This window comes from Pediculus humanus, genomic scaffold (genome assembly GCF_000006295.1).
Source record: "Pediculus humanus corporis 1103172108309 genomic scaffold, whole genome shotgun sequence".
In the NCBI taxonomy this organism is placed as follows: Eukaryota; Metazoa; Arthropoda; class Insecta; order Psocodea; family Pediculidae; genus Pediculus; species Pediculus humanus.
This window is the reverse complement of record NW_002987878.1, coordinates 1021882-1034149: the sequence shown is the minus strand read 5'-3', so window position 1 is coordinate 1034149 and position 12268 is coordinate 1021882. Positions and strand designations below refer to the sequence as shown.

The 12268-nt window shown below is 25.2% G+C and overlaps 2 protein-coding genes across 2 annotated transcripts in view; both read right to left on the bottom strand.

The window, feature by feature from the left end:
• Positions 1–1775, bottom strand: part of Phum_PHUM582220 (Mechanosensory protein, putative) — a gene marked incomplete at both ends in the record, with an annotated part of 10018 nt that extends 8243 nt beyond the window's left edge. Inside the window, 2 exons of the mRNA XM_002432350.1 lie at positions 1523–1705; positions 1745–1775. Of these exons, the coding sequence (XP_002432395.1) occupies positions 1523–1705; positions 1745–1775 (214 nt within the window). The remainder of the gene's footprint in view (positions 1–1522; positions 1706–1744) is intronic.
• Positions 1776–11242: 9467 nt separating this feature from the next.
• Phum_PHUM582210 (beta-1,3-galactosyltransferase, putative) lies at positions 11243–12226 on the bottom strand (the record flags this gene model as incomplete). The annotated part of the gene is made up of 2 exons (XM_002432349.1): positions 11243–12126; positions 12199–12226. 2 exons carry the CDS (start codon positions 12224–12226, stop codon positions 11243–11245), a joined length of 912 nt encoding a protein of 303 aa, XP_002432394.1.
• Between the last annotated feature and the right edge of the window lie 42 nt (positions 12227–12268).

Sequence of the window (12268 nt, the reverse complement as noted above, 5' to 3'; positions counted from 1 at the left end):
ATTTTTTTTTTCAAGTATATCATCGTCGATGATATACTTGAAGAAAAAAATTAATTGATAATAATTTTATATTAAATTGACGTAATATAATAATAAGAGTAATAAAGTAAATATAAAATTAAATGATGACGATTACAATCGAATTAAAAAGAAAAAAAAACGTGGCATTAGTTGAAAAAAAAAAAAAAAACCGTCGCGATGTTGCCGACGTGAAATATAAACATTTAACCGTTTAAAGAATCGTCCGACATTTTTTTTTTAAAAAGGGAAATAGAGATCTACGTTGTTCTAATGGCACGTCTAAAATGTTAAATCGTCCGTTTTGTTTTTTTTTTCGTTTCGTTATATCTATTTCCAATTAAACCTCATTTTTAAACGTATAAAAAAAAAAAAAAAAAAAAAAAAAAACGTTTTTTCCGTTATTTTCTTTTCGAGGAATTGGGGGGAGGATGAGGGAGGAGAAAAGGGAGGAGGGAGGGATAAAAAAACAAAACTTTATAATAAATACCCGATAATCTATAAAAACAATTCCCTCCCTTCCCTTCCCTTTCCCTCCTCCTCTCCCTTCCACGATTTATTATTAATACGAGTTGAATGACCTCACGAAAAATTTTCCTTCCACATAAAAATAAATTCGGACCGAAAATCTGTTACGAGTATTGATTGATTGATTGATTGATTGATTGAATTTTTTTTTTTTATATTCATAAGCATCCATGTGAAAATACATTTTTTTTTTTGCAATCAATCATTTTTATCGAACGAAATAATAGTTTTTAATATTTATTTATAATGTTTTCCATTTTGTTTTCAAATTTTAATGCGTGTGTGTGTGTGTGTGTGTGTGTGTGTGTGCGTGTGTGATAACAACGAAAATAATAATAGTCGGGAAGGGGAGGGAGCGGGGGGAGAGTAAAGTGACGAACGAATTTATAATAATAATAATGACGTTTTAATATTAACAAAGGATTTAAAAAATTAATCGGAAAAGTTTTATTTTCTCGCGAGAGATCTCGTTTACGTAATAAAAATACCTCCCCCCACCTTTTTCAATTTTCAAAAAGTTAACGTGTCACTAACAATTTTGTTTTTTTTTTTTTTTTTTGTCACAACGTACAACGTTTAAACGAATTTATAAAAAATGACAGATTTTTATTATATTTTCCATTTGAAAATGTAAAACAATTTTCCCTCCCCCCCTCTTTTTTTTTTAATAGTTTTTTTTTTAACTTTCGCGACAAAATTCCCATCATTTGTATTCGTTTTAGTGTTTACGTGTTATTTTATTACATTCGCCATGTTTTTTTTTTTTTTTTTACTAAAACTTTTTTATGTACGAATTTCCTTCTTATTTTTTTTTTTTTTTTTTTGACTTTGATTGGCAGAACTGAATTGAATTTTTTCTCTCAACGATTTTTATCCGTCAAAACGTTGTTTATAATGTTTTATTATTCGGATAATTTAATTAATCTCTTATTATTATTATTATTATCTAAATAAATAAAATGAAAGAAAATCTTACCTGGTCCTTTAGCTCCTCCCGATAATAATCTTCCCAAACGAAAAATGACGGCTCTTTCGTATTCCTGAACGACTTTAAAACAAACGAAAAGTGAAAATGGCATCGTTAATATTATAAGAACCCATGATAAGAAAACCAATATGGATCCACAGAGTCCCGCTTCTCCATCGGGATTTTCTTCGACTAAAAACAAAACAAATAATCAATCAATCAATCAATAACAAAACATGTCGTATTTATTTTGTAATTCCATGATCGGGATTCTAAATTATCGTAAATTTTTTTAAATTTATTTATCGATAATAATAATAATAATAATAATAATAATAATAATAATAATAATAATAATAATAACAACAATAATAATAATAATAATGATGATGATGATGATAATAATAATGAACGAAACGCTTTCGAAAACGCGTTTTGAATTATAAAATTCGTTTTATTGTGTGACGTAACAAATTTTCCAATTCTTTCCTATTTTTTTTTTTTTTTTATTCTTTCGTCGTTTCCTCCCGGAAAAATGGGGGAGGGAAAATTGGGGAGGGGAAGGGAAAGAATGCGAAATTTTAAAAATATTCTATTGAATATAAAAAATTTCGATAAATTATTATTTAAGTCGAACGTGAACAATAATAATAATAATAAAATGAATGGAGTTTAAATAAATCAATGAGGAAAAAAAAAAATTTTTTTTTTAACGGTTTTGCGACAATTTTCCCTTTTTCATTTTATTAATAATAATTAATTAAACAAATTTATTAAGTATGTATTAAGTATGTAAAATAAAACGAATAGAAACGAATTTTTTTTTTTTTCGTTAAATTTTATTCGTATAAAAGTAATTTTTGTTTCGTGAAAAACAAATTTTCTTTTTTTTTTTTTTTTTTTTTTCGTCAAAACTTTTTTGACGTCTCTATTTGTAAAAAAATGAAATTTTTATTACGAGTTTTTTCTTTTTTTTTTTTTTTTGATAAAACAAAAAAAATTTTAAAGTTTTTTACTGTTTGTTTTCTCATTTTATCATAAAAAAAAAAAAAAAAAATTATAATAGAAAAAAATTTAATAAACTTTATCAAAAACTTGAATACGAAAACAAAAAAAAAAATTTTTTTTTTTTAAACGTAATTACGGATTTATTTTCAAAATAAAAACAAAAACAAACACCAAAACCCTAACAAAAACCAAAATAAATAATTAAAATCGAAATATGAACAACCAACAAACAAACAAACAAACAAAATAATTATTTCATGTAAAATCGATCATTAGTCTCGTGACACGACAACAACAACGTAACCGTCAATATTTAATTATTTCCGGTTAAATTATTTATACTTTTATGTAACCGAGGGAAAAAAGAAAAAAAGTTTCACGTGACGCAAAACGAAACAAAAAAAAAAAAAAATTTTCCTCTTTTTCCAATTTTTTTCATTTTCCCTATTTCTCTCTCTCTCTCTCTCTCTCTCTCTCTCTCTCTCTCTCTCTTTCTCTCTCCAATGCAAAGGAATGAAAAATTTTCTTTTCATTTCTCTTTCTCTTTTTTTTTTTTTTTTTTTTTGACAAAAGTTTTCTTTTTCTTTAAAAAAAAAAAAATTTTCTTTTTTATTTGAATTATATTAATTAGTAATTAATCAAAAACGTAATTAAAAGGTTTTACGTTAAACATCAAATAAAATAAAAATTTTCTTTTTTTCTTTTTTTCTTTCTTTCTTTTCTCTTAATTGTTCGAAGAAGAAAAAAAAAAAGTCCAAAAAATTTTCTCTTTTATTTTGTTAAGAAAATTTTTTTTTTTTTTTTTTTTTCTAAAATTTCTATAAGTTTAATTTACTTTAACCCGCATATATATATAAATACACGCACACGCACACGCACACGCACTCACGCACAAAAAGAGATTTTTTTCATCGATATCATTTTTCATATTACTTTTATCATTAATAATAAATGTTGAATTTTATGTTTATATATATAAACCCATACGTTTCGTATTTACATTTCAAAATGCGAATTTTTCGTTTCCCCCACCCCACCCCCCACCCCCCCCGATATTAAAATTTATTTATTTTTTTTGTCTTCCATTCGAAAAATAAAATAATGTAAACCCTCGTCGATTGTTTGTTTTTGTTTTTTCTTTTTTAAACTTCGATTGTTACGTGAAAATTAATAATAATAATAGGAGAGAAGAGGTCAAAAAAGTAACGAAAAAGGTTATAAAACGTTTTGTTTGTTTGTTTGTTTGTTTGTTTATGACATTTCAAACAGATTTTGTTGTTATTTTGTTTTATATATAAAAAAAAAAAAACTCAAATCAATCGTTTTAATATTATTTTACATTCGTATTCGTAAAATTGCGACAATTTTCCCTTTTTTTTTTTTTTTTTGAAAAAAGTTATTTGATCGTAATAATAATAATAATAATAATAATAAAATTTAAAAATTATAAGGAAACGATTCGTAATTTTTTTTTTTTTTTTAAAATATTTCGAAGTTGGAAAATTCAAATTTCCGGTTACAATAAAAAAAAAAAAAAAAAAGAAAGAAAAATGAAAAATCTTTAAAAATAATAATAAAGTGTTTTTTATTTTTTTTTTTTCCGCGGAAAATCTTTTTTTTTTTACATTCACGGCTTTTAAAATTTTTTTATTTTTGTTGTTATTGTTGCCACCCCTCCCCTCCCCTCCCCTTTCCTTCCCGCGCGGAAAAAAGGTTCTTTTTTTTCCTTCTTCTTCTTCTTCTTCTCCTCTGTATTTATTATTATTAATATTACTTTCATTTTCAACGGAGCGTGTTTATTTTACGAAAAAAAAAATACTAATAATAATAATAATGATAATATTATTAAAAAAAAAAAAAAAACGTTCGCAACGTATGAATATAAAAAAAAATTTTACCAAGGTTTCCCCGGGAAAATTTGAAAAATTTTATTATTAACCCACGTTTTTCTTCGTAAATCGAAATCGTAAAAAATAAATTTTTTCTAATAATAATAATAATAATAATAATAATAATAATAATAATAATAGTAATAATAATAATAATCATCATCATCACTGGGATCATCAACATCATCATCGGGATCAAATCTAAACTTTAAAAAAAAAAAAAAAAAACGTGCGAAAAATTATGAAAAAACATGCGGTCGTCAATAATAATCCGTAAAAAAAGAAAAAAAAAATTTTTTTTTGTCTCTGACGTCATTTCCGATAAAACCTTTTTTTAAAAAAATAAAATATTTAACGGAAAATAAAAATAAAAAAATTACTAATAATAAAAGTATTAAGTGTGGAATTAGTTAAATATCAAACGACGTGAAAGGTAGTAAAAAAAAGATTAAAACAAAAAACAAAAAACATAATAAGAACAAAAATAAGAAATACCACATAATCCGTTTGAAGTTTTCCTTTTTAAAAACAATAAATAATAATAATAATAATAATAATTTATATGAAAAATTCGTTCGTTGAAATTTTAAAAAAAATTAAATGTTCAGAAAAATTTTCCGCGGGAAAACAACACAAAAAATATAAACAAAGTTTTAATAAACATTCGATGAGATTTTAATTCCGCACGATTACGTTCGGTTGTCAACATAAAAACAATTCGAACGGTTGCGTATAATAATAATAATAATATTAAAATAATGTATAAAATTTCAATCGATTTAAAATCACGTAAAAAAAAAAAAAAAAAGTCGGAAAATTTTCAAACACGTTAGTGACACGTTAAAAGCATTAAAATTAAACCCGAAACGTCGTTTTTCCTTATTTTTTTCTGTTTTGTTTTCTTTGTACACGTTTTTTTTTTTTCAAGTTTTTGTTTTCTTGGTTTTGTTAGAAAAAAAAATTTTCCGTTTTTTTTTTTTAATTGAGATTTCGCGGGGAGAAAAAATTTTGCGTTTTTTTAGCCTTTCTCTCTCTTTCCTTTTTTTTAAATGACTTATTAAAACTTTTATTTTTAAATAAAATATTAAAATATTTAAAAGAAATTAATGACTCTACCAAAAATTACATAAATAAAAAAGAAAAGCTTTTTTTTAAAATAATAATAATAATAAAAACGTTTTAGGGTTTTGTCGAAATTTTGTCAAAACTAGACGGTTTAAATTCGTTGAAACTTTTTTTTAAACTTTTTATTATTATTTATACATATATACCGATAATGGTTTCCTAGTTTCCAGGGTTAACAAAAAAAAATTAAAATTTAAATAATTTTTGGGCAAACCGAAAAAGACTCATTAAATCCTCCGCCTCCACGCGATATTTTAACATATTTAACACATTTAAAGAAAATTCGCGTATGTGGGATTTGCGGTGCGACGACAAATTATTGTTTTTTTACAAAAAAAAAAAAATTGTTTAAACTTTTCGGTCGCGTCTGTGTGTACGTTTGAGTTTTTCCGCCTTCGTTTCCGACAATTTTCCATTTTATTTTTGAATTTTATCTGTTACGTGCACGATACGAAAGACTTTTCCATTGTTCGACAAATTTCCCCCCCTTCTTGAATTTCTCTATGAGGTTATCAAAATTCATTTTTTTCGACAAAATTATTTTCTTTATATCGTGCGAATAAAAAAAAAAAAAAAATTTAAATAAAAAAAAAACCAAGAAAAATATTTATAAAAACGATTGTCGGTTTAAACAATTAAATTTCCCACGGTAAGAAAAAGTTTTAACAAAAAAATGGCGCGCGTTAAAATTTAAAAAAAAAATTTATCTGTGAGTAATAATAATAATAATATTACAACAAAAAGTTTTAAAACCGACTCTAATTTAAAATTTCTTTTTCGGTAAACTTGATAAATTTAAAAAGAGATTCCAACGTTTTTTAAAAAACGTTAAAAAATAATTAAAGAAAAGAAAATGAAACTAAAATTGAAACCAAAACTAAATCAAAATTTCATCCCCCCCCTTCCCCTCCCCCCCACAAAAAAAAGAAGGGAAAGAAAGGTTCGTAAAATAAAGTTTTTCATTTTTTTTTTTTTTTATATATGGCAGTAAGATTTGTTGAAAAATTAATAGTCAACCTACTTTCTACTACTTTTAAATTTATTAATTCGATTTCAATGTAAAAATAAAATTTCTTTTTTCCCCAGTCGATACAAAAAATTTTTCATTTCGATAAAAACATTGTTCGAAATTAGTATTGAAATTATTATTATTATTATTATTATTATTCAAACACAAATAAATTTCTTTATTATTTATTTGTGTCGCCCGTTTTTCTTTTCGTTATTTAAATTTTAAACAATGCATTAAAACTTTTTATTAAAACCTTATTTAAAAAAAAAAAAAGGTTTAAGGTAACCTTTTTGAATATCTTATAAACAAAAATATTTTTCGATCGTAAAATATTCTTAAGATGCATTTTGTTACCCTCCATCCACTATTTATTAATAACAAATTAATTTTAATTAGTTTTTAACAATGTTTACTAACACTCGACCCCAAAACACTAACGAACCATCATTAAATTTTTATTAATGTTTACCGTATTGCAATTTTCAAATAAATAAATAATAATAAAAAAAAATTCGGCCATTTTAGTCCTTTTCCCGAGTGTCTCTCCTTCCCTCCCCTTGTCTCCCCGTCCCACTTAAACACGTACGAAAGCCACGAAATTGGGGATCATCTTAAAACAAACGTTTTTGTTTGTAGAGAAAAAAAATTTTTTTTTAACACAACGAAAGAGAAAAACATTTCGAGAACATTTTTAATATTGTTTTTTGTATTATTTCCGGGAGGGTGAGGGAGGGGGGAGGGGGAAACAACAAACATGGTGAAAATCTTACCGTGATCGTCGATCATTAATTTCGTGGGATTTTGGGTCACCTGATGATGTTGTTGATGATGTTGGATGCTACTTTCACTATTCATTATTAAATATATATATATACCCTGTTGGTGTCACTTTTAACAAAAGGACTCGTCGCAGAATGCGGCTGCCCTCGTACTGTTTTATCGGTTTCAAATGTATGTTTTTAGGGGGGAAAACGCCGACTCATACGCCGGCGCTTAAATCGGCGCCGTGCCCTTTAAAATTACGTACAAAAAAAATATAACGAGAAGACTAAAGTTGAAGTTACTTTTCTTTTATATATTAAAATTTAAAAAAAGAAATAACAATAATGATGATGATGGGAAAAACGAAAAAAAAAAAAACCTTGACTTTTGCTATCGTCAAACAACAAAGCTTAACCACCACACTTTCGAACAAAAAAAATTCTTTTTTTTTAGGTCTACAAATAGAAAAATATTTTTTGTTTATAATTAAAGGAAAACTTTTAAATTAACAAAAACGTTTGCATTATTTCATAAATATTTAAATTGAATTTTGCGGTAATTACACGGTATTATGTAATGACGCGGTTCGATTTTGCTTTTGACAGATTTTGCGGTCAAGTGATAAATTTCCCCGCCCTCCCACCTCGCCCTAATCCCAGCTCCCGCCCCCCGGCCGAAACATTTTCCCCATTTTGTGTAATAATTATTATTTTATTGATAGAAAATAACAATTCCGTTTCGTGAAATTTTCATTTAAATCCTTCGTAAACATTTTTTTTTTTTTTTTTTTTTTTGTAATGGCGGCGATACATGTATTTTAAATTAAATTTTCAATCGTCGGATTTTGTTTAATTTTCAATTCGCGCGTTTGTTTTATGTTTTTTAAAATAATTTTTTTCACTAATAATTTACGATCGAATAAATGTAATTTTTTTTTAAAACAAAACAAACTGATTTAAATATTTTAAAAAAAAACTAACCTCCAAATGCTATTTGATTATCTAAACCGTCAACAGCAACTGATCCATTACCATCTCTTCTCCCTGACATATTTGTAAAAATTTTTTTATTTTCCGGAAAAACTTTTCCTTGCATAAACGATTTAATATTATATAACACAAAAAAAAACTTTTAAAATAAATTTATAAACTTTATAAATAAATCACAAAACAATCACAACGTAATTTCGGTTAAACGCGTAAAAATACTTGCTCGCGTTCTTTTCGTTCGAATGACCGTTAATTTCAAATGATGAAAAATATTCACTGATTTTTACGTGTCGTGAGTTAATGGCCGACTACCATGTCAACGTATAACAAAAATAATGATAAATAATTTATTAAATTTTTGTTTGATTCGGGGAATCGATTTATTAAATTATTTCAAAAAAAAAAAACAAAAAATCGAATAATAATCATCATATTATAATAAATTTTTAATGTAAATGATATTTCTTTTTCAAAAAAAAAAAAAAAAAACTTACTCAAAATACGTTAAATATATAATATGCATTAACGTTTTATATTTTTCAATACGTGAAATTATCATTATCATTTTTTCACTTTACGATTATTATATATAAATTTAAAAATTCGTTTTTATAATTAATTGTTAACGATGATTGTAAAAAGGCAACAAACGTTTCATTTTATAAACTTTTTTGCTAACGTAAATGAATAAACAGACAAATGATGGCGAACGAACGAAAAAAACGAAACATTCTATATTCATTTTTTTTTTCTTTTCAAAACTCAAATATTATTTCGAATCACGTAAAAAACACTTTTTATATTATTATAATAAAAACTAAATTATTTATTTTTAAATAAAAAAGATTCGAATCCGAACAGAAAACAATAATTAATTAAAAATTTAATTATAATTAGTTAAATTATAACTCGATATATGAGCTTTTCGATTTTAACTGACGCCGTCACGAAATTATAATCAAAAAGGGTTGGCCAACTTTTGAAAAAAAAAAAAAATTAAAACTTACGAATGTAAAATTTTTCCTTTACCCGCCATAACCGTTATAAACATTTTACGTTAAACGTTTTTTATTTTTTTTTAGTTAAAATGTTTTTAAGAGAAAGAATCAGGTAATAATAATTAATAATTAATAATTATTTATTGTTTTAACCTTTTTCATATTAAATATGGACGGTTAATAATTATTATCGTTATTTTTTTAATTTTAATAATTGATACGAACTTTCTAGAATATTTATAAACGTTTTAACATAAAAATCATTAATCATCATCATCGTTATTTTTTATTTATTTTGAATAATTAATTAAATTACCTTCGTCAATTTTTTAATTAAAAATTCTTTAGTTAAAAAAAATATAAAATAAAATCGTTGATACTAAATGAGAAAAATGATAAATAAATAATAATAATAATAATAATTTAATTTAATTTATATTAAATAATTTTTTTTTTTTTTTATAAAAAGGTTTTTAACATTAATTTTTTTTTTTTTTAAATTAAAAATTTTCTCTTTTTTACTTTAGTAATGTAATAATTATGTGCCCCCCACCCCCCCCCCAAAAAAAAAAAAATTTGTCTTTAAAAAGAAATTTAACATTTGTAATTAAGTAATTAACATTTTGTTTCTTTTAAATATAAAAATGAAAGAGAAAAACAAACCTTTTCATCATCTATTATTATTATTATTATTATTATTATTATTATTATTACCTTAAAATCTTTTTTATTTTTGTTTAAAAGTTTTTCTATTTTTAAACAACAAAAGTGATAATAATAATAATAATAACAAGTTAAATTTTAATAAAAAACAAAAAAAAATAAAATTACAAACAAAAAATTTTATTTTTTTATTTTATTTCAATTAATAATATACATAAATACATAAGTATATATTTTTATTTTAATAACAATTTTATTATTTTTGGCATCATATTAAATTAAATTGAAAATTTTTAATAATATTAATAATAAATAATTATTACACAAAAATAAATAATATTTATAACATTTTAATTACATTTAATTATAATAATAATAATAATAACAATTAATTAATTTTTTAAAATAAAAAGGTGAAGAAGGCACGATGGGTTTTTTAATATATTAATAATAATAATAATATTAATATTAATAATAATACTCTCAAAAATTTAATTAATTTAAAATTTTTTGTACATATAAAGAGATCAAAACAAAAACAAAAAAAAATTTTATTAAAATATTTTAGAATACTTTAGAAATTTCAAAATTTTCATTTTTTCTTAAAATGATTTTTTCTTAAAATAGGCAAGTTTATCCTTTTTTATTATTTAATAAAATATATTAGAAACACGTTCGAACGGATTTCGAACGGCTTTTTCTTCTAAAAAAAAAAAAATAAAAACGCTGATCGTGGTAATCAATTCGAATTGATTTTTCCTTTTTTTTTTTTTTTTTATAATTCTTTTAAGGTTTGACATCCATCTGAAGGGGAAGGGGGGAGGGGGGAAATAATCGATGACGTTAATTTATTCCGTCGAAATGCCAAGAGTCACGGCCCCCCAATTTTTTTTCCCCGCTTTTCTTTTCGAGAATTTTCCATCATTTTTTAATTTCCTTACCACTTAACTAATCAACAAACGAAATTTAAACATAATAAATACATATAATAACGTTATTATTATTATTATTACAATTACTATTACTAGATAAGTACTTATTGAGCATTTACGTTTTCGACCCGACCTCATAACAAACAAACAAACAGATAACAAACAATCAAAAAATATATATATCTAATCATTTTTTAAATAGATAAAGAAGGTACCGATGAGCTTTGAATAAAAAACGTGAGCAAAAAATTTTTACGCAATATTGTCACGCACACACCCACCCTCCCTCCCTCTCCTTTGACAATATAAAAAAGTCATTGATGATGATGATGATAATTTAATGTACACGAGTCATTTAAAACTCTTGTAATTTAATTTATCCCAAAGTTTTTTTATATCCGTTTCCTGTAAATTGCAAGGTCCCAACAAATAAGGTACGACGTCCCAATCCCTGTCGCTCACTTTGTATAAATTTTTACGGGACATCATCAATCGTCCGAAGGAGGAAGGCGTGAAACCCGCGACCATTCCCAAAAATCCCGTTATCAACACGTCGTCGATCCAGAAAAATTTCGATCTTTGAGCAAGGGAATAAAGGGATTTGACGACGTCGTACGAATACATTATTGAAAATCCCTGACAGAATGGGGGATAATGTCGGTATTGGTATTCCTTCGTCGTGACTTTCCACTTGCTCCTGTTCGATCGTCTCGCAATAGCCTTGTATTCGGGAAGGCAACGCATGAGATGAGTCTTTGGTAAATCTCCCGTCGGATCGTCTATGTAATTTAAAAATTTAGGTACGTTCACGAAAACGTCGTCGTCCGTTTTCAACAAGTATTTAACGTTCGGACAAAAATATTTCGTCCATTTCAACGCCATGACGTGTTTGTACGTCAAATTTCTATACGCGTCCACGAAATTACCCTGTACTATGTCGCCGTGGGATTCGTTTTCCTTGTCGAGTTTATGCTGTAGGGAAGACGTGTCGGGCAAACCTAACAAAAACAACAAACGATATCTCGAATCCACAATCGAACCCCACGTATCTCGAATGATTTTCCTTTTCTCGAAATTATTCGGCGCCGTGTGAATCAAAATCAACAGTGTCGGATTGGTATTATTCTTGTTGTTACTATTACTATCGCACGAAAACGTATTTTTTAAAAATTTAAAATCATCCAAATTGACGAGCCTTGTAAAATCGTTTTTTCCCATCGTTCCGTTGTTGTTCCCTAAATTTGGATCCTTGAGAAAAAAATCTAGAGAGACCGGGCGGCAATAATAGGAATTTGAATATCCCGGACATCCCATATTTTTCCACGTGTAAATCATAACCGAAATCAAAATGGGATAAATAATTAATAGTAACGTTTC